General features: G+C 43.9%; 1 protein-coding gene across 3 annotated transcripts; it reads left to right on the top strand.

Annotated features, from left to right (window-relative positions):
* The first annotated feature begins 726 nt into the window (after positions 1-726).
* Positions 727-5,860, top strand: LOC122541886 (peptidyl-prolyl cis-trans isomerase-like). 3 transcript variants are annotated; one of them, XM_043679052.2, is made up of 6 exons: positions 970-1,122; positions 3,242-3,272; positions 3,349-3,437; positions 3,527-3,623; positions 5,529-5,604; positions 5,684-5,860. In XM_043679052.2, the coding sequence occupies exons 1-6, from the start codon at positions 1,048-1,050 to the stop codon at positions 5,817-5,819; spliced, it is 504 nt and encodes a 167-aa protein (XP_043534987.1). In that variant the 5' UTR covers positions 970-1,047; the 3' UTR covers positions 5,820-5,860. The 3 variants fall into 3 exon arrangements, with proteins under 3 accessions (XP_087838767.1, XP_043534987.1, XP_043534986.1); XM_043679051.2 differs by lacking the exon at positions 970-1,122 and adding an exon at positions 1,836-2,027; XM_087982641.1 differs by lacking the exon at positions 3,242-3,272 and having other exon boundaries at positions 727-1,122.
* The last annotated feature ends 15,137 nt before the right edge of the window (positions 5,861-20,997 follow it).

Raw genomic sequence — 20,997 nt, 5'->3', positions numbered from 1 at the left:
TATAGCGTTGCACGTATTTTGTAAATGACATTCATTTTGCTGGTTGTTTGTATAGGGTCCTTTAGGTTAATTAGCCACTGCTTAAGTGTGTTCGTGCGCTACCATTGATGCCAAGGGATCGGGATAGAAGTCATTTCAGAGATGTATTTGATGTATGGTAACGTGGCTAGAATTACTGGGCTTGATGTGTCTGCTTGTTTGTGTTTGTTGTTGAGAAATCAGTAGACTGTTTTTTTTGGGTACCCATTCTTCTTGAATACTCTGTGTAGGTATTTTTCTTCACCTGTTTATAGCTCCTGGGTTCAAATATCACAATCAGAGTCATACACCACATAAACAGACCCTTTGGTCCAACCAGACTATGCTGTCCCGAACTAACCTAGTCCCATCTACCTGCACTTGGCCTAAATCCCACTAAACATTTCTTATTCACATACTTTTCTAAATATTTTCAAACATTGTAACTGTACGTGCATCCACCATTTCCTCCAGATGTTCATACAACATATAAACCACTCTGTAAAAAAAAATAATTACCCCCTAATGTCTTTCTTAAATCTTTCTACCCTCACCTTTTAAAAAACAAACTTAAATTTAAAATTCTCCCACCCGAAGCGAGGCCGTGTTGTGATTTTATTTTGATTTATTGTGGGGGGGGGGGGGGTGGACTGGGCAGAAGGAAGGATGTGATTTTTAGGAGACCTTGCCTCTACCCACCTCGTCGCCTCTTTGTGTAAAACATGTCGCAGCCCCTTCTTCATCAACCACACGCTCTCGGTAATAGACAGCTAACGGTTCCTCTTTCCCCGCCCACGCAGCGGCCGGTAGCCAATGGGAGGCCGTGGGCCCGCCCCGTTCCGTCCTGGCACCAATGGGGAATGGCGCCGCCGCCGCCGCCGCCTCCGCCAATGGAAGAGGGGCGGGGACGCGGCGACGGACCGTTAAACGTGAGCGGGGTTCCCACCCCCCGCCCTTGCCCTCACTTGTTGACCGTTAGCAGTCGGTCTCGCGCCATCTCGGAGCCCAGTGCCATCTTGTGCAGGCGTCATGGCGAACAGGAACCCGCGCGTGTTCATGGACATCGCCATCAACCGCAGGAACGCGGGGCGCATCGAGATAGAGGTGAACAGCCGCCACCGACATCTTCCCTCATGTTAATTCCCCCCCCCCCCCCCCCCCCGCCGCCGGGTTTTTTTCCGACCGTTAAATGAAGCGAGCGGGCCAACGGGGTGTAATGGAGGGAAGAACAAGCGAGGCCGTGTTGTGATTTTATTTTGATTTATTGGAGGGTGGACTGGGCAGAAGGAAGGATGTGATTTTTAGGAGGAGTGGGGGTGGGGGGTGAGGAGAGGGGAGTGTGGCCGGGGGGGGGGTGATGGAGGAACACGTGCGGCCACGGTGAGAGCAGACCGCACCCGGGCCGGGCCGGGTATCGCCGGGTAAAAGCAAATCACTGCGGAGACTGGAATCCGGAACCAGCAGAAAATCTGAGCGGGTCTGGCAGTGTCTGTCAGGAGAGAACAGAGCTGGCGGTTCCAGTCTAACGCGCTTCGACAAGGGGTCGTTCCTCTCCGTACAGACACCGCCAGACCCGCTCACATTTTACACCATTCTCTCTCTCTCTCTCGGTGGGCACCCCCGTGTCCCTCCTCCCTGTGCCGCTCCTCTCTTCCTCCTTTCTCCCCCCCCACCACCACCACCTCCCCTTCCCCCCCCCCCACCCCTTCTCCTCCTCCCCCCCTCACCCACCCCTTCTCCTCCCCCCCTCACCCACCCACCCCTTCTCCTCCTCCCCACGAAGTTCCGCTTCCTGTTCTGTTCGGCGCTGCTGGGGCAGGGGGTGTCATTGCGGGTTTCCGCTCTCCCTTCCCTCCGCCATGTTGTCCCGCTCCTTGCCGCGTTGCTGTCGAGCTGCCGCCGTTGGCCTCCGCGGCCTGCGGCCATGCAGCTCCGAGGCTGGCCAGAGGCCGCGGGTCTACATGGATATCTCTGTGGACGGCAGGCCCCTTGGTCGGATCACCATGGAGGTGAGCTCCGGGCAGTGGCTGGGGCCAAGGGCGGGGTGGGATCGGGAATGTCCTCACTTTTGCCTATATAACTGATCCGGTTAGTTAAGAAGTTTTAGTTGGAATTAAACATTAGCAAGGTTCCACTCTGTCAAAAGTCAGCTCTCTCCGTGGAGTCCTACTGCAGTTCTGTAATACTGCAGTGTTGGTCATTTGACCTCTCCAGTCTCCCCACCCTTCCCCAGACAATGACTGCGTGGTAGAGTAACGGGTGGAATTCTAGCATAACATAAACCTGCCGAGAAGCTTCGCATGGTACGACGGAAATGGGCAATCATCCATTTCGCAGTGTGCGAATGCAACGTGCTGCAGGGAGGATTGCACTGGTGGAGAACGTTAGACACGCCCGTTTTGTCCAGTTCAGCATTTTGTAGTTTTCGCTATTATAATGTATGGGTACCAACGATTCTTGAGTTCCAGGTTATTATCGATATTAGTCCATTTTTCCCATTATTTCTGACTTTGGCCATTTAGTGATTGAATGATATTCGCTGATTTATAATTTTAAAAAGCCCCACTTATTGGCCATGCATTTTCAGTGCATCAGTCTTTTTCATTTTCAGGTGGTACACTTTAGATAGGCTTTGTCTGCAGTTTCCAAAATCAGTATTGTGGCTGCTGCACATGTTGGCAAAAGTCTTGAACTGGGTATGGTAGTAAACGTTCATTTACTAGATGTCAGTATAATTTATTGTCTTGAACTATTGCAATTCATCTGGTGTATATAACCTACATTTAAGGAGGGAGTTCCAGGATTTTGGCCCATGTGAAATTAACCCACTGTCTAAAGATTATCTTGATGAAGAGAGTTACTGGATTATGGGTGAATTAAGCCAATGGTAGTGGGTGTTGTTAGAGTTGAGCTGGAAAAAGCAAAGCAGGTCAAGCAGCATATGAGGAACAGAGGAGTTGTTGGTTCAGGTTGAACCTTTTCATAAGGTCTGGAACCTGCTGTCCTGTTCCTTAGATATTGCTTGACCTGTGCTTTTCCAAGAGTCTCACTTTTCAACTCTGAACCCAACAGTAGCCATTGCCTAATCAGTGTGAGTGAATGTCCTTCATTGACTAGCTTGATGCAATTTCAGTATTTGAGAATGCAAAATTGAATTAATGACTACAGCTGTTGTGAAACTTGTTTTGCATGAAAACTGAAGCTGTGCTGTTATCTCTTTCAGCTCAGGGCTGATGTGGTCCCAAAAACTGCAGGTAAGTTTGAGAAACTGACTTGAGATGAAGAAAGTTTTGATCTTGCTATGTGCTAATACTCTTAACTTTGTTACAGAAAATTTCCGTGCACTGTGCACTCATGAGAAGGGGTATGGTTATAAGAATTCGACATTCCACAGAATCATTCCTAAATTCATGTGCCAGGTGAAGTAGCAATATAATTTTATGTTCATTTGGTAATATTGCTGTTTTGATTAAATGATTAATGACCTGTTCAACTCTCAATGGTTCAGGGTGGTGACTTCACAAACCACAATGGCACTGGTGGGAAGTCCATCTATGGACACAAGTTTGCTGATGAGAATTTCCAATTGAAGCACACTGAACCTGGTGAGTAAGATGTTTTTCCTTCATAGGTGATGAAGGAATGTTGTGTGCGCTAACTTTTCTTTCATGGTAAGGAGATGATCAGAATTGACGAAAGAGCAGGAAGTTTTGAAGGAGCTCAAATGGTCTGCATGGGAGGGTTGCAATTGAGAAATTGTTGAAATCGGTATCTGGGGCGATGTGGTTTGAGGCTGTCCCATAATGTTTGCAAGCTCTCAAAGCAGTAATCTAATACTACATTCAACTGTTTGAAGTGGACAAAAGAATTATTGTGGAATGTTAACATTCGGAGAATTTGCTTGAATTTTAAGTAAGTCATACCTTAATATATTTCTGAAGTTTCATTTTTCTCTAATTCCATTCGGTAAAATCTATATTTTTGTCAGCTGTTGCAACTGTACTAATAACAAATTCCATTACAAGAAACCTATAATTGGCCATTTCAGCGCAACATCCTGCGTAAGGAATATGGGTGTATCGGGTCATTGTTAGCGCAACATTTTTAAATAAGAATCCGTCTGAAGGAATGAAACAATTTTTTTCTTTGGCACCAGCATGGTTTGCAACCTAGTTAAAGTTGTTTTGACTCAAATGAAAAGTCCTAACTTATTTTGACTATTTTATTTCTTTCAGTTGCTACTGCAACTTCCTTGGAAGTTCAGCAACTGATACCCACTAACTTGATTTCTGTTTACTGATAAACGTGTCAGTGAAACAAAGTATGTAGAGAGCCTGTGAAAGTTCGATGCTTGCATTTGGTAATTTCAAAATCCTTTTGCAGAATCTGCTTGCAAATATGCCATGCTGACTTTAAGTCATTTTCCCTGATCCTTCCACTGGCTTATTTTAAATAGTCCAACTGCAAGAGCTGTTCAGAGGTTCACAGTAATCCATTTGGTGGTAACTCACTGCCTTACCTGTGTCTCCATTTACAAGTCTTGAATCAGCATAATTGAATTTCCAATACTCCCACTTGCCTAATTAACATTCAACATTCAATTCCTTTGCTACTGATATTAATTACAAGATATGCTGCAAAGTTTGCCAATACTTCTGGATTGCACCTTTTAAACTTGTGACCGTACCACCAGAAGGACAAAATCAGCAAATGTATAGGAGCACAACGGACTCCAAGCACCCCACCAACTTGACTTGGAATGGTAGTGGCATCCTTTATCTTCCTTGAAATCAAAATACTCCCAAATCAGTGTACCTATACTGCATGCATTGCAGTTAGGAGAAGGTGAGGTCTGCAGATGCTAGAGATCTGCCAAAATGTGAGGTGCTGGAAAAGCACAGCCAGTCAGGCAGCATCTGAGGAAGAGGAGAGTCCGTTTTTTGAGCATAAACTCCTCGGGAATGACTGGCCCAAGGCAGCTGAGAGAAATGGGAGGGGTGTGGCTGAGAGCAAAATTGCTGGGAATGTGATAGGGGAGGTGGGTGAGTGGTAATAGGTTGGATGGGTGGAGTGGATAGGTGGGAAGGCAAATGGACAGGTAAAGCAGTTCAAGAAGGTGGTGCAGAGTTGGAAGGTTGTCTCTGGGATAAGGTTGGGGGAGGGGAAATGAAAATATTAATGAAATCTACATTGGTCCTGTGTGGTTGGAGGGTCCCAAGGGGGATGATGAGGCCTCCTTCCTCCAGGCTTTGGATTGCTGGAGTTTGGTAGTGGAGGAGACCCAGGACTTTTATGTTTTCGGTGTGGGAGGGGGATTGTGTTCGGCCATAGGGCACATGCTCATTTAGACAAGTGGCAAAATCCCATGAATGAACTCTGATATGGGAACAGGAGAATTATGTTAAATTCTTCTGTTCTGATGTAGAATACCAGGACAGGATTGGGGGGGGGGGGCTAAATGATGTCTTGCTCCTACCTTCCTATGATAACCTTAGTTTTTTTTGTCACAGGTCTCCTGTCTATGGCCAATGCTGGGCCAAATACAAATGGGTCACAGTTCTTTATATGTACTGAGAAAACTACTTGGTAAGTATGTGTTGGCTTAAATTTCTTTTGCCAATAATTCATTGGATTTCGTGGTTACTAATGTTATTTCATCTTGTAGGTTGGATGGGAAGCATGTCGTATTTGGTAAAGTTGTAAAAGGCTATGATGTCGTGGAGATGATGGAGAAATGTGGCAGTGAAGGTGGCAAGCCATCCTCTAATATTACCATTGTTGATTGTGGACAATGTGAATAGAATTGTACAATACAAATAAAACTTGATTACTTGAAATTCCAGCTTGGCTTTGAACTGAGTTATTGCATGTTTGTGGCAATGATTGTTATATTCGAAATGGGGAAAATCTAATGCCCAAAGAAGTTCACAATGCTTTGGACTGCTTTTCAGAACAGCTCTCTAGAGAGCATCTATACTAGCTATGATTTAAGATCAGGTTCCTTAATCTTATTAGAGGCACACCTGGTTGCACCAACCATAATATCACTTGGATTTTAGGTTCCGTTTGAGGGAGGAGTGAGTTCATGACTGTTCTAATTTAAGGTGAATTGATGGCACAGAAGCAGCTGGCCAAAGTAAATGGCTATATTAAAGCATCCTTTATCAAGTGACATGGCTCCGGTTAGCACTGGTTCCATTCCAGTCTCTGGTAATTGTGCAAGCTCCCCATATCTGAATGGGTTTCCTCCCACAGTCCAAAAGATATGCAGGTTAGATGGATTGGCAATGTTAAATTGCTGTGAAGAACTGCACCCCCCAACCCCCAGGTTGTTCCCTCTGCCCTGCGCAAGTACCTATTGCACTCAGTTGCCTTCCTTTGGCCAAGTCCAACTCTTCTACCATTTATCTCTACTCCCTTGGCTCAAAGCCTAATTCCTGATGATGGGCGCTTGTCCAAAATGTCAATTCTCCTGCTGTCTGGCATGTGCTTTTCCAGCACCCCACACTGATGCAAATGCTAAATAGTCTATAGTGTCCAGGGGGTGTGTAGTTGGATGGATTAGCCATGCGAAATGCAGGGATGTAGTAAGGGGGTGTGGTGGGATGCTCTTTGGAGAGTCTGTGCGGACTTGTTGGCCTGATCCTGAGTAAGGGGATATTGTATAGTACACAAGATGGTGAAATGTTTCAAGCTACTGTGGATAACTAGATCTTGCTAGTATCACTTTAAGATTGGAGATTATACTTTGTAAAAAAAAACTGAAGGCTAGCCAGAAATTTTCAAAACATCTATTTGAAGGAATGTCATAGTTGTGTTGGTCCAATAATTGAGACTGGAGAACTGCAAATGAAATGAAAATGGCTTATTAATTCAAGGGATGAAGGTGTTACTGGCTTGGCCAGCATTTATTGCACATTTCCTAATTGCCCAGAGGAAGCAGTTAAGTGTCAGTCATACTGCTGTGGGTCTTGAGTCCAACATAGGCCAGACCAGATAGAGAGAGCAGTTTCCTTTTAATTTGGATACTTATGAAAATCTCAATCAAATAATGAATCAATGATTTTAAACTATTGCATATAGTAAATCAAAATAAGGTCCTTCGAGTAGGTTAAGCCTCAATTCTGTTGTTTCCTGTCTAATGCTGGAATTTAGCTTTGATTCAAACAGTCTCTCTGGAAGAGTCCTGGGTTCATTACTTGTGCAGTGTTCTTTAAAGCTCAGTTACTGAAGGTTCTTCAAGTTGCATTCTTAATCGGTTCTCTTTATGATAAGAGATTATTGAACTTTGAGGTTTTTTTTTCAACCTAACATTAGTTACACTTCTGGAGACTTTGAAGCTCCCCTGTTGCTCTCTCTTTGAAATAACCTGTCTTGCAATTAACCCCTTGTGTTTTTCATGATGTTCCTTCTACAGGTGGTCTTAATTACCAATTTATTTAGCTTACAAGCAGTAATCTACATAAATTGCTGGAAAAACTCAGTAGATCTGACAGAATCTGGAGAGAAATCAGTTAACGTTTCAGTCCCTGTGACCTTTCAGAACTTCAGTGAGCGAGCAGCTTGTTTAGAATTAGCAGCCCTGTAGTGTGGAAACAGGGCCTTCAGTCCAACCAGTCCACACAAACCCTCTGAACAGTAACACATCCATACCCATACCAAAACCGATCTGGCAAAGATTTCAGGGTCTCTCGAGCTCTTTCCTTGCAATGATGGTGTGAGCAGTTCTTGAATATTTTTAAGGCTGAGGTAAATAGATTCTTGTCAAGCAAGTGGTGAGGAAAAGGTGAATGGATGACATGCACATCTGTGAAGTGTTCTGTATTTTTTGGGGAGGTATGATGGCTCAGTGGTTAGCACTACTGCCTCACAGTACCTCCTTTGGTCAACTGTCTGTGTGGAGTTTGCAGATTCTCCCCATGTCTGCGTGGGCTTCCTCCCATCAGTCCAAAGATGCGCAGGTCCGGTGAGTTGGCCAGTTTGGAATGGCCAATGTTAGATGCAATAGTCAGAGGGTAATTGGTCTGGGTGGGTTACTCTTCAGAGGGCCTGTTTCCGCACTAGGGAATCTAAGAGTAAGGAGAATATGAATTGGAGGTTACAATTGGACAACTCATAATTTTGTTTTTAAACTGATGGCATATGTGCTTATCTGACAAGGCTGATAAACCTAAACCAATGCCTTTTCAGGAGGCTTGGAAAATTCAGCATGTCCATAAGGACACAACATTTACAGATGCATCGTATCTGTATGCATCACTGCTTGGTATAGTAACTGCTGTGCCATGACTGCAAAAAAAATTGAATTGTGAACGCAGTGCAGACCATCGTGCAAGCTAACCACCCATCTACTGACTCCATTTACACTTCTCATTGCATCTGAAAGGCAGCCAACATCAAAAACTCCTGCCACTCAGTTATAATTTCCTCCAACGTCTTCCGTAAGGCAGGAGATTAAAAAGCTTAAATATGTTTGCTAACAGGTTCAGGATCAGCATTTTTTCCTTGCTGTTATTAGACTGCTAAATGGACCTCAAATTTTAAAACATGCTGCAAGCAAAGCAAAACTTTTCATTGTACTTAAGTACATGTGCCAATAATAAATCAAGTCATCAAAATCCGATGTAACAGAAATTGACCTAGGGCTGAGTGACTGGCTAGATAGTCAAGAGGTCAACAACACTGCAGGAATCCCCAAGTCCGACTCACTACCTGCAGGATGATTCAAATGAAAGTTTCATTGCCTATCTTGATTTTGTCTTAATTCTTCAACAGTGTGCATCAGTTGTGAAGGACTTGTCTAGAAGTTTTGCCAATAATTGAGGATAAAGCCCATAAAATATTTTGCACTCTATGTATTAGTCATTACTAGCTAAAAAGTTTTTACTATTGTTACTACTAATACAGAAGAGGTGATGTTCACTGGAATAAGATCCCTCCACTGTGGCTATTCAACCCATCAAGCCTCCGCTGACCCTCTGAAGAGTATCATACCCAGACCCACCCTATCTTGATAGGTTCCACATTTACCTTGGCTAACCCACCAACCACAAGGCAATTTACAATAGCCAATCCACCTAACCTACACATCTAATGAAGACTCTTTATGATTTTAGGGAGGTCTTGTCTTCACTGGCCCTCTGTGAATTAACTCTCACCAGAGTGTGAAGGATGCTTGCTTTTGAATAACAACCTGAGAGCTGATCTACATATGGTGCATCCCTGTACAATGGCTAAAATCATCTTTTGCATTGTGTCTTAGAAATGTATTCACATTTTTAAGAAAATCAGCTGTGAATGATTATTAGCATCAACCAAGTTAATTGCATGCCAACAACATTGCTGAACTCATCTGGTAAGTTTATGATGCTTTGACTCCATGATTCTGGGGGAAACGAAGTGTTACCCCATTCTAGGATTAGTGCTGATGAAAATATTACCACCAGGTGGCAGCACAAGTCTGTACACCTCATGCATTAATTTAACCCAGTCTTGAAAGTGGCTCTTATTTCAGAAGTCAATCAAATAAATGTTTCAGGAAGTTATTTCTCCCAAGTTCTCTTGTGTTTCTCACAAAGCACAATATCCTATTCTGTGGCTTGGTAGAGCAGGCGAATGAGGAATCAGTCAAATAGTCATCTATGTGTACCCTTGTATGCTCATATGGTCAATGTATTCAAGAAAGTTCAGATAATTTTGGATGGTAAAGGATGAAGGAGGGTGATATTTGGGCAGGAGATAGGCCATGTTTGTTTTGAATGAAGGTCCAGGTTAGCTTGATGGTTTACTCCCACTCATGTCACGCCCTTTAATCCTCAAAACATCATTCAACTTGCTTCTCGCATGCAAACACTCCGACCTCACTTTTGCCTATAAATGATCTGAAATTCCCCACTTAGGTTAGGCTGCATGAGCATTGTGTGTTTGTGTATGGATGACTGGGCTGAACTGAGCAAACGACTTGAAGCAGGCTGTATCCGAGGAGCAGGAGAATAGACGTTTTGGGCATAAGCCCTTCATCAGGAATTCTTTCTGTGCTTTTCCAGCACCACACTCTTGACTCTGATCTCCAGCATCTGCAGTCCTCACTTTCTCCAGAAGAAGAGACCAGGCAACTTATATATAAGTGTTGACATTCACAGACACATCTTATATGTGTTTGGTGGGGGGAGGATAATGTTTTCCTTGTCTGAACTGTTAACATTTAAAATGTAAGAAATGAGAGACAGAGTAGACAACTCAGCCCCTACTTCTCTCTGCAATGTGATTGTGACTGATCATCTAGCTCATTTCCACATTCCTTCCCACTGCCCGTATCCCTCACTTCCGAGAGACCAAACTCAGCCTCTACAATCAACTGTACAACCCTGTCAGGCTGGAATTTCCAAAGATTTATGACCTAAATGACTGACCACTTATCCCGAGACTGCGCCTCTGCATTGTCTGTTTCCCATGCAGGAGAAACCATCACTCAGCTTCTAGCTAACAAATTCCTTCAGTGTCTTGGATGCTTCAATGAGGTAGCCTCTCATGTTTTTAAGTTTTACAGGGCAAAAATCACACACCAGGTAATAGTCTAACAGGTTTATTTGCTTTCGGAGCATTGTTCCTTCATGAGTGAGCTGTGGAGCAGGATCTGCACCACGAGCTACCTGATGAAAGAGCAGCACTCTGAAGGCTAGTGCTTCCAAATAAACCCATTGGACCATAGCCTGGTATTGTATGATTTTTAACTTTGTCCCACCTCAGTCCAACACCAACATCTCCACATCTTAATTAACATAGCCTGTAGTTGGCCAAGAATAAGCCCCCTTCCAGCAACTAATCCCAAGAACCATTACTATCCCACTGCTGTTAAGTAAGAAGTGACGTACTCAAAGATACCAGGGCCTAGTAGGCTATGGCACCCAGTGCAGGTAAATGGGATTAGTATAGTTCGATGCTTGTTGGTTGACATCGACATGGTGAGGCAAAGGGCTGTATGACTCCGATGAAGGGGCAGAAAGAGGGTTTTCAGTGGCTTCAGACCATCAATTGTGCAAAGATTTTGTGAGGAATAACCAAACCAACCCCGTTCAGAATATCTGGAGGAAGGGTCACTATCATTGTGTCACTAGAGTCCTACCCTGTTGCCTTGAGAGTGACACTATTGCTTGCCTTTTATACGACCGTCATCTGATTTGCTTGGTTCTGGTGGCCTTGAAGGTTTTTGAACATTTGGAAACCATAACCACCTGATGAAGGAGCGGCACTCCGAAAGCTAGTGCTTCCAATTAAACCTGTTGGACTATAACCTGGTGTTGTGTGATTTTTAACTTTGTCCACCCCCGTCCAACTCCAGCACCTCCAAATCATGACTTTAATTTGAGTTCCTTTTTATTATTCATTCAATATGGGACGTGCGTGCTGCTGTCTGTCCCTAATTGCCCTTGAGAAGGTTGTGATGAGCTGCTTTGATGCGTAGGCCACATCCTGTGGGTTGACCACAGTGCTGTTAGGGAATTCCAGGATTTTGACCCAGCAACAGTGATACATATTTCCAAGTCAGGATGGATATGGTTGTGGGACTCCCATGTAAATATTGTCCTTTTTGATGGAATTGGTCATGGGTTTGGAAGGTGCTGTCTAAGGAGCCTTGGCATTACTGCTTTGATTTGGAATTATGTTGTAATTATGCATTAATAATTAATAAATAATTATACATTAATAATTGGGTAAAACTGCTGTAAATGAACACTGTGATTCCTTCAACAACAACTTTGAATTTAATTTAATTTATTATCACGTGTACCGAGGCACAGTGAAAAGCTTTGTCTTGCAAGCAATACAGGCAGACCACAGAGTTAAATAGCATAGATAAGTAAATAATAGGTAAACAGCGGCAAAACCAAAAACACAGGTACAGGCGAATGCTAAGGGTTTGTGAATCCATTCAGTATTCTAACAGCAGTCGGGTAGAAACTGTTTCGAAAACGGCTGGTGGGTGTGTACCTTCTCTTCAATGGTCGAAGTTGTAGAAAAGTATTGCTAGGGTGGGATGGGTCTTTGAGAATGCTGGTGACCTTTCCTTGATAGCGGCTCAGGTAGATGGATTCTATAGATGGGAGGTTGACCTTTGTGATTGTCCGGGCTGAGTTCACCACTCTCTGTAACCATCCCCAATCTTGATTAGATTAGATTACTTACAGTATGGAAACAGGCCCTTTGGCCCAACAAGTCCCCACCGACCCTCCGAAGTGCAACCCACCCAGACCCATTCCCCTCTGACTAATGCACCTAACACTACGGGCAATTTAGCCTGGCCAATTCACCTAACCTGCACATCTTTGGACTGTGGGTGGAAACTGGAGCACCCGGAGGAAACCCACACAGACACGGAGAGAATGTGCAAACTCCACACAGACAGTTGCCTGAGGCAGGAATTGAACCCGGGTCTCTGGCGTTGTGAGGCAGCAGTGCTAACCACTGTGCCACCGTGAATGGTACAGTTGCCATACCAGGTAGTGATACATCCAGACAGAATGCTCTCGGTGGCGCACTCTGCAGAGAGTGGGGCTTAGTCCAAGATCACTAAGTTTAGTAATCAGTCTCAAGAGGATAATAGTATTGAAGGTAGAACTGCAGTCAATGAGTAGGATTCTTACAAAGCTGCTCTTGGTGTCAAGATGTTCTAGGGAGGAGTGAAGGGCAAGTGATATGGCATCTGACGTGGATCTGTTGGTCTGATAGGCAAATTGGAGTGGGTCAAGAGTAGTGGAGAGGCTAGAGTTGGCTAGTGCCATGACCAGCCTTTCAAAGGACTTCATGACCACTGAAGTTAGGGCCACTGAGCGGTAGTCATTGAGACTTTCATTTAGATAGCACCATTAATAGATTAAAATGTCCCAACCTATTTCATAAGAGCTTTGATGCCAAGCCACACAAATATTAAGACTGACGACCAAAAGGTTGGTTGAAGAGGGAGGTCTTCAGGGGGATCTTAATGAAGCAGAGGTTTAAGACAGGTTTAAGTCAGGAATTCCAGAGCTTGGGATCAAAACAACAAAAAGGCAAATCTACCAAGAGGTGAAGCAAAAAAAGTCAGACATCACACGACACCAGCTTGTAGTCCAACAAGTTTATTTATAACGAAAGAGCAGAGTTCCAGCAGCTCGTGATTTCAAATAAAAGGACCATAACCTGGTGGTGTCCACCCCAGTCCAATACTGGCACCTCCACATCAGAGAGATTAATGTCAGTGGTTGCCAGAGTTGGAATGACACCAAGACCTCAGAGCACAAGTGAGAGTTACAAAGTCACAGAGGCACACAGACATGAAATGGTTTGCAAACAAGAGTGAGAATTGTGGGTTTGACCCCAAGGGAGGTGGGAGTGAAAATGCTGAAAGGTTACTCGACATGGACACTTAGCCTGTAGTTCTACATTGTAGTTGTTGCTGCTTTACTTATTTCACTTTTTTTTAAAACCAGTTGACATGGCTAAAGAGAAGTCTTTTCAGGGCTGGTAAGCTCAAAAATAAGTGAACACTATTTGCTAATTCACTACATAAACAGTACAATATTACTGACTGCCCATTTACCTTGTCCCCAAAAGAAGCATAGAACAGCATAGCACTAATTCACTCACTAATGTTTGGTTAAAGCAAAGCTCTCTACTGATAGTTGTTAGTATTCTCTGTTGTAACTAACAGCTATCAAACTGGCATGAAAGTTGCTGGAATTTGTGATAACTATTCATTTGGCACCAGAAACAGGGTTTCATTTTGCTTTCACTTTCTGCTTTTGTTCAGAAGGCTCACAGTACAAGCCGATATTTAATGAATTGTTTATCCCTCTCACCCAGAATTAATGCCTAAAGTTCAGTGAGAGAAGTACAAATAAAACATTTGTTGCATATCCTTTAAACAATACAGGCCATAAACCTGTAATTACTCTCTGTAATCACTGCAGAAATAATGTATTTATCCTTAGCCTCAGACTGGACTCAAAAAACTTTGACTTTGGCAGAATGGTAGATTACATTTCTACCCTGCTCCTCCCAACACAAGATTCACAACTAGTATAGAATAAACCCTATAGCCTGTTTGTGTGGAGTTTGCACATTCTCCCCATGTCTGTGTGGGTTTCCTCAGGGTGCTCCAGTTTCCTCCCACAGTCCAAAGATGTGTAGCTTCGGTGGATTGGCTATGCTAAATTATCCATAGTGTTCGGGGATGTGCAAATTAAGTGCAGAGCCATGGGAAAATGCAGGGTTATAGGGAGAGGTTAGGGGGATGGGGATGGGTCTGGGTGGGATGCTGTTCGGAGGGTTGGTGGGCCGAATGGCCTGCCTGTGCACTGTAGCAACAGGCAGAGCCTACAACTAACTGCCTGGAGCATGGTCTAACAAAGATTCCATCTTCAGCTGAATAGCCTTGGTGCAATCAATATATTAAATGGTTTCCCGGAGAGGCAGAGTGGAGGGAGTAAATGTGCTTCCTTAGTCTGCGTGGTCCATCTCAGCCCAGGTTCATCTTGTTTTCCCCACGAGCAGGTCAGAGCTGCCATCTGAGCAGATGGCTTTGCTGATATCACTGACAGCCCCAGGTACTGTAGACCATACACACCTTACATTGTGAGCAGCTGAACTCATGACAGGAAGTGTTCCCTTTTGTCAGTATCCAGGTCGTCTGTGATCTGTGGTACCGCATCTGCACCAAATCCCCTGGATGTCCATATCCTTTGTAACACTCAGGTTCCTGGTTCATTCCAAGGGCCAGATTGCTTACAAAGAATCGTAGAATCCCTACAGCATGGAAACAAGCCACACCAAATCTCCAAAGAGTAACCCACCCAGACCCATTCCCCTACATTTATCCTCTAATGCACCTAACCTACACATCCATGAACACTAGGGGCAGTTTAGCATTGCCAATTCACCGAAACCTGCACATAGACGGAAACCCACGCAGACATGCGCAAAACCCACAGAGACAGTCGCCCGAGGCTGGAATCGAACCCGGGACCCTGGCAACTGTGAGGCAGCAGTGCTAACCACTGAGCCACCACACCGCCCTTCAAAGGGATGGTTGCTGGGAGATGAGGCCAAATACTAAAGGACATGGCTGGGAGGGGGAACATCTTCACTGATAGGGTCCTGGAGATCCTGTTGGATGAGGTGATGGACATATAGGCTGTCCCACCTCCCAAGGACAGTCAAAGGAGACCACAGCAAGATGCATGCTGAAGCCAGTCCAGTACTGAGAATCCCCCCGAGCTTCAGTAAGTCATTATCATCGGCGGACCCTTGCAAATGAGGATGACTCTCTCCTACTCTCAAGGTGAGTCGGTAGGTGGTTGTACAGATCGATGGGGCTGCCGCAGACTCTGTTACACTTGGGACAGGTGGTGGTCATGGGAAGGGGGTGGGCAGCGGGCTCCTTACGCTTTTTCTTAACAGACAGTCTCGAGGTACTCTCAGATGCTCCTCCTCCACCTTGGATGGTCTTGGGCCAGTGATTCCCAGGTGTCTGTGGGAATGCTGCACTTCCCCATTGAGGCCTTCAGGGTATTCCTGAAACACTTCCTCTGTCCACCTGCGGCTCGCCTGCCGTTTTGGAGCTTGGGAGTCTCATGTCAGTCATGGGGACGACATGCCCAGCCCATTACAGCCAATCAAGGGGGGTGGGGGTCAGTGCCTCGATGCTGGACATGCTGGCCTGGTTGAGGACCCTGTTGTTGGTAGTGTCATTATTCCCAGCAGTGAACCAGGCATTTGGTATGCTTTCCTTTATTGGTCAGAGTATTGAGTATTGGAGTTGGGAGGTCATGTTGCGGCTGTACAGGGCATTGGTTAGGCTACTTTTGGAATATTGCGTGTAATTCTGGTCTCCTTTCTGATGTTGTGAAACTTGAAAGGATTCAGAAAAGATTTACAACAATGTTGCCAGGGTTGGAAGATTTGAGCTACAGGGAGAGGTTGAATAGGCTGGGGCTGTTTTTCCTGTAGCGTTGAAAGCTGAGTGGTGACCCTATAGAGGTTTATAAAATCAAGAGGGTAGGATAAATAGACAAAATCTTTTCCCTGCAGTGAGTGAGTCCAGAACTAGAGGGCATAGGTTTAGGGTTAGAGAGAAAAGATATAAAAGAGACCTTTATAAAAGATATAAAAGATATAAAAGGGGCAATGTTTTCACACAGAGGTTGGTATGGGTATGGAATGAGCTACCAGAGGAAGTGGTGGAGGCTAGTACAATTGCAACATTTAAAAGGCATCTGGATGGATATTTGAATAGGGAGGGTTTAGAGGGATATGCGCCAGGTGCTGGCAGGTGGGATTAGATTGGGTTGGGATAGCTGGTCGGCGTGGACAAGTTGGACCGAAGGGTCTGTTTCCATGCTGTACATCTCTATGACTCTATGGCTGACACTATGGCGCTCTCTCCTACCTGGGGCCAAGCTAGAGCCTCATTTCTGGCAGTCCTCCAAGTGCCAGCTGTGGAGATGTGGCAGTGATGTGCTCACCAGAATGATATGTAATCTAGATAAAGTCTACACTGAGATGAAAGTATCTGGAGGGCGCAGGAAGCAGCCTTGCAGGGTGTATCTTTCAGGGATCCAGGGTTGCTTCCTCAGGTGTGGAGCAGACGCTGATGTATGGAACGAATGGTCTCTTGCAGTCCAATGCTGTGTGCAGGTGATGATGGTGTCTGCAGAGTATGTGAGTGGGGAAGGTGGGGGGGGCGGGGAGGGGTGAGGGGTGGAACTGATCGAGTAATGGCAGTAGAAGATGTGGCATGTTAAGAATACATTCACAGTGTGGGAGCAGTGGGGGAATAGCCCAGCACAGCACAATGCAGCTCATAGTCACCAGGACATGCCCATCTCAGCATCATTACACAAGTGACCATGGTCCTGTACCATGAGCTCAAGCTTGCTCTCCACACAGAGTGAGGAGGGACATGCACCCCAGCCCAACACTGTCTTGACCCTCTCTGTGAGTCATTGGCTCCTATTTGAGAAAAAGGGAGGGATTGAGTGAGATGGAACAGGTTGTCGGTATGGATGCAACAACAGGAAAAGTGGCAAGGTGTCCAGGGAGGGTGAGGTGGGTACTGAACCACTTCAGGTGGTTATTCTGAACCAGGCTGGCAGCATCTACTCTATGGTCTCCTCCAGAGAAACCTGAGGAAACTGGATGCAGCTGGATCTCCAATCAACAAAGTGGGATGCTAATGTCCTCTGGTATTGTACAGCAAAGCGGTACTCACAAGCCCTGCCTGGCTGGCTGTGTATGAAATGAGGCACGGCTGGAGTTTAAACGTGGCACCCACAATGCAGTACCAGATGGTCCTGAAACCAGCAACCAGTTCCATCTGTGCTGAGTGCAATACAGCTAGAGAGCTTCACTATGGAGGCAGAATGCTTCATGAATGACGTGAGCAGTAGAGAATATTGTGTGAGACAAGTTGCCAGTGTTCACACTCCAGGAATGCCCCTGAAATTGACACTCCAGTTTCCTTTCATAATCCAAAGATAGGCAGATTGGCCATGCTCAATTGTCAACAGATGTGCAGGCTAGGTGGATTAGCCATGAGGAATGAAAGGTTACAAGGATGGTGTGGGAAGCTCTTCAGATGGTCAGTGTGGATTCAATGGGCCGAATGCCCTGCTTCTACACTGTAGGGATTCCATGATGATTCAATACTTGTGCAGTTGGAACTGGTTCTTTCAAGACTAATTTTTAAAAATGCAGCATAACAGCACAAACATAGTCATGAGGACTGTGTACATGTGAATACAAAGATACACATTCTAATGTGTTTACAGTTTGATCGAGTTGGAAAGCTGGTCAGCAGTAAAACAGACCTGCAGGAGTAAGTCACATTGAATAGATCCTCAAATGTAATTCGTTGTAACACTGGTGTTATCTATTAAAAGGCTGAAGGGAGGGTGTTAGGAGCCAAAATAAACAGTAACAAGAAGGAATGGGTGAAATATAATTCCAAGCTCTCCCCAGCTCCATGAAATGAAGTTCAGGAACCATTTTGAGGGGTTTCTTTTTAGGTCACCCACAGAACATTGAGAGGAGAATATATACCATCAGAAAGAAATGGTCAATTACAAATGGGGAATTTGCCAGGAGGCTTTGTGTGATAGCTAAGATTAGGAAAGACAGAGAAGCAATAAGCAAAGAAAGCATTGTCAGGATATTACTGATGAAAAACCAAAGTGATATCACATGACGAGTGTTGCAAGAGATGATTTGAATATAGTATGAGGAAGCCTAGAAGCACGTAATTAATCATAGTCCACATGTGGCCAAATGCATCTCTATCCATTAAAGAGAGAGAGACACACACACACACAAAATGTGTTTTATTTGTTGGCATTTACTAGTTGGGACAAATGGCTAGCTTCTGTGCTATAAGGCTTACGTAAAATTTACTTAGGATTAGTTCTATTTTAAAATGCTTAAAGGAGTCCCAGAACACAGCAATAACAATCAATCTGCTCCTGTTCAATGTTCCTTTATTTTACAACCACTATCCCTCCTTTCAGCTCTGTGGCAGTTTAGTTCAGTCGGTCGCGCTTACAGTGTTGAGTCACCCCACTCCAGTGCTGATTAACCCCACTGCAGGATTTGTGTTCCCAAACATTATATTGACGATGTTTGCAGTGTTGAAGGGGTGCTGTATTAGTGGAAGTGCTGAGGAGTGTCAAACGAAAACACCTCTTCTGGGTCACTTGGATATTAAAGATACCTAATAGCACAAGTAAAAGATTGCAAGGAGGTAATGACAGCATGGCCCCATTCAAAACAGATTGCAGCATAATTATCTGTAAAGGAGAGGCTGATCAACTTTAATCACAATTGCAATTTTCAGTTCCAGTGAGTGGAAGGGATGGTGGTTACCATTGACATATTGAAGGTGTTGGTGTTGAGTGTGGTCTACTGTCCATAAGGACAGTACACAGCAGGCCACTCAAAACTAGAAATAAAACCAGAAATTGTTAGAAATATTCAGCAGGTCTGGCAGCTTCCATGAAGAGAAATCAGAGTTAATGTTTTGGGTCTGGTGAATCTTCACAGAACTAAACTAATCTAATCTAATCGAAGCTGCCAAGACTGCTGAGCTTTTCCAGCAACTTATGTTTTTGTGTCTGATTTACAGCAGTTCTTTCAGATTTCACCATAACCACCGGATGAAGGAGCGTCTCTCCGAAAGCTAGTGCTTCCAAATAAACCTGTTGGACTTTAACCTGGTGTTGTGTGCTTTTTAACTTTGTCCACCCCACTACAATATCGACTCTGCCAAAATCACTCAAAACTAGGAATGCTTCCAGGCAATGGCCTAAGTACTGGTAAATAGGATCAGGTTGAAGGTCAGGTGTTTCTCACACGTCAGTGTGGATTCAATGGGCCAAAGAGCCTTTTATGCTCTGTAAAATTTTATGATTCAGTCTAAAAGTGATTTTGGTACGTTCAAGAATAACACAGATCAGAACAGGCCAGTGTTTTCAGGATCAGGATGTTGGGATGATGGGTGTAATTTTATTTCCTTCTCTCCTATCCTGAATTCCTGATTTAATTCAGAGAACCTTATCTTCAGAGCATCAGGCTTGGATCAGTTGACACACTTTCTTCTCAGAGTCAGAAACTTATGAGTTCAGACTTCATAACATGAATCATTGAGAGGATTCTTCACGATCAAAATCACTGTTCTGTGGACAAGAAAATGTGCAATCAAGTCTCTGCCTGTTCTCAAAATGGTCATCAAAGATCTGACAGCACTATTTGAAAAACAGCAGAGGAGTTATTTCCTGTATCCCAATATTTATGCCTCAACCATCAGCACTTAAAACAGATGCCATTATTAAATTGTTAATTGTGAAGAGTTTACTGTGTGTAAATTGGTTGCCACATTACAGTATACTGATAAGGCTTTTCATCAGACACCTGTTAATGACGTTAATGATATGATGATGCAATTGGAGATGTAACTAGCATCAACTGTAATTGACATCCTGGTAATATCACTGGGATAGAAACGCAAGACCACAGGCTAATCCTGTAGGGACATGGGTCCAAATCCCATCATGGCAGATAGTGAAATCTGAATACAACAAACAACTAGCCTCATAGTGACCATACTGTGAATTGACATAAAAACAATTCTGGTTCACTAATGTCCTATAGCGAAGGAAATCTGCCAATTGACCTTCAAGACAACCAGTGGATTTATTTCCAGTTATCAGTGGTTTACCTTTAACTGTTTTTTACCCTCTTGACAAAAATCCAGTAAAGTTAGTACACTAATGGTTAACAAATATAAGCATCCACATTGTAAAGAAAATGTCACGGTTACCTCATTTTAAAGACATATGAATGATATTCCTAGTAAATGGTTCCCCAGTTGTGATAAAACCTGCATAAAATGATGATCCCCTTAGCTCCAATATACTGCGCTGCATCTTTTTTTTAAAAAGAGTTTAGAAACACTCATGAGAGATCAGTTTAATTTACATTCCTCAGCTCCTACTATGCACAAGAATATTTTACGCGAGTTTCTTGAACAAGGTCCTGGTTTGTATGTGTAAGTATTCCCTAAGGGTAGAGGTCTGAATTGACCTCTTGGGAAGTTAAGAACCAGTCAGTCAATCATGATATTAAAAAGGATTGGTTGTTAAAGATCATATGAATTTTTTCACAGTGTGTCATGCTGATTGTTTGTGAGGTATTTCAGTTCTAAACAGTATGAAACCATTTATACACACAGCTCAAGAACTCCTCATTAACTGAAATGTTTAAGGAGCATTTCACAAATTCTGCAAAATGTATATACATATATGTTATGTTTTAATGGCCATTAATATATTGCTTTTTGCTGTGAAACTTGGTTTTTTTATTCAAACTATATTATTTTCCAGACATAGCTAATAGAAATATGGTAATTGATATGGAGCTAACTTGAAGCACATGAATACAGAATTACCACAA

The sequence above is a fragment of the Chiloscyllium plagiosum genome, unplaced genomic scaffold, assembly GCF_037043375.1.
Source record: "Chiloscyllium plagiosum isolate Xiang-an unplaced genomic scaffold, Cpla_swu_hap1 HiC_scaffold_43, whole genome shotgun sequence".
NCBI lineage: Eukaryota > Metazoa > Chordata > Chondrichthyes > Orectolobiformes > Hemiscylliidae > Chiloscyllium > Chiloscyllium plagiosum.
This window is presented reverse-complemented; position numbering and strand designations above follow the sequence as displayed.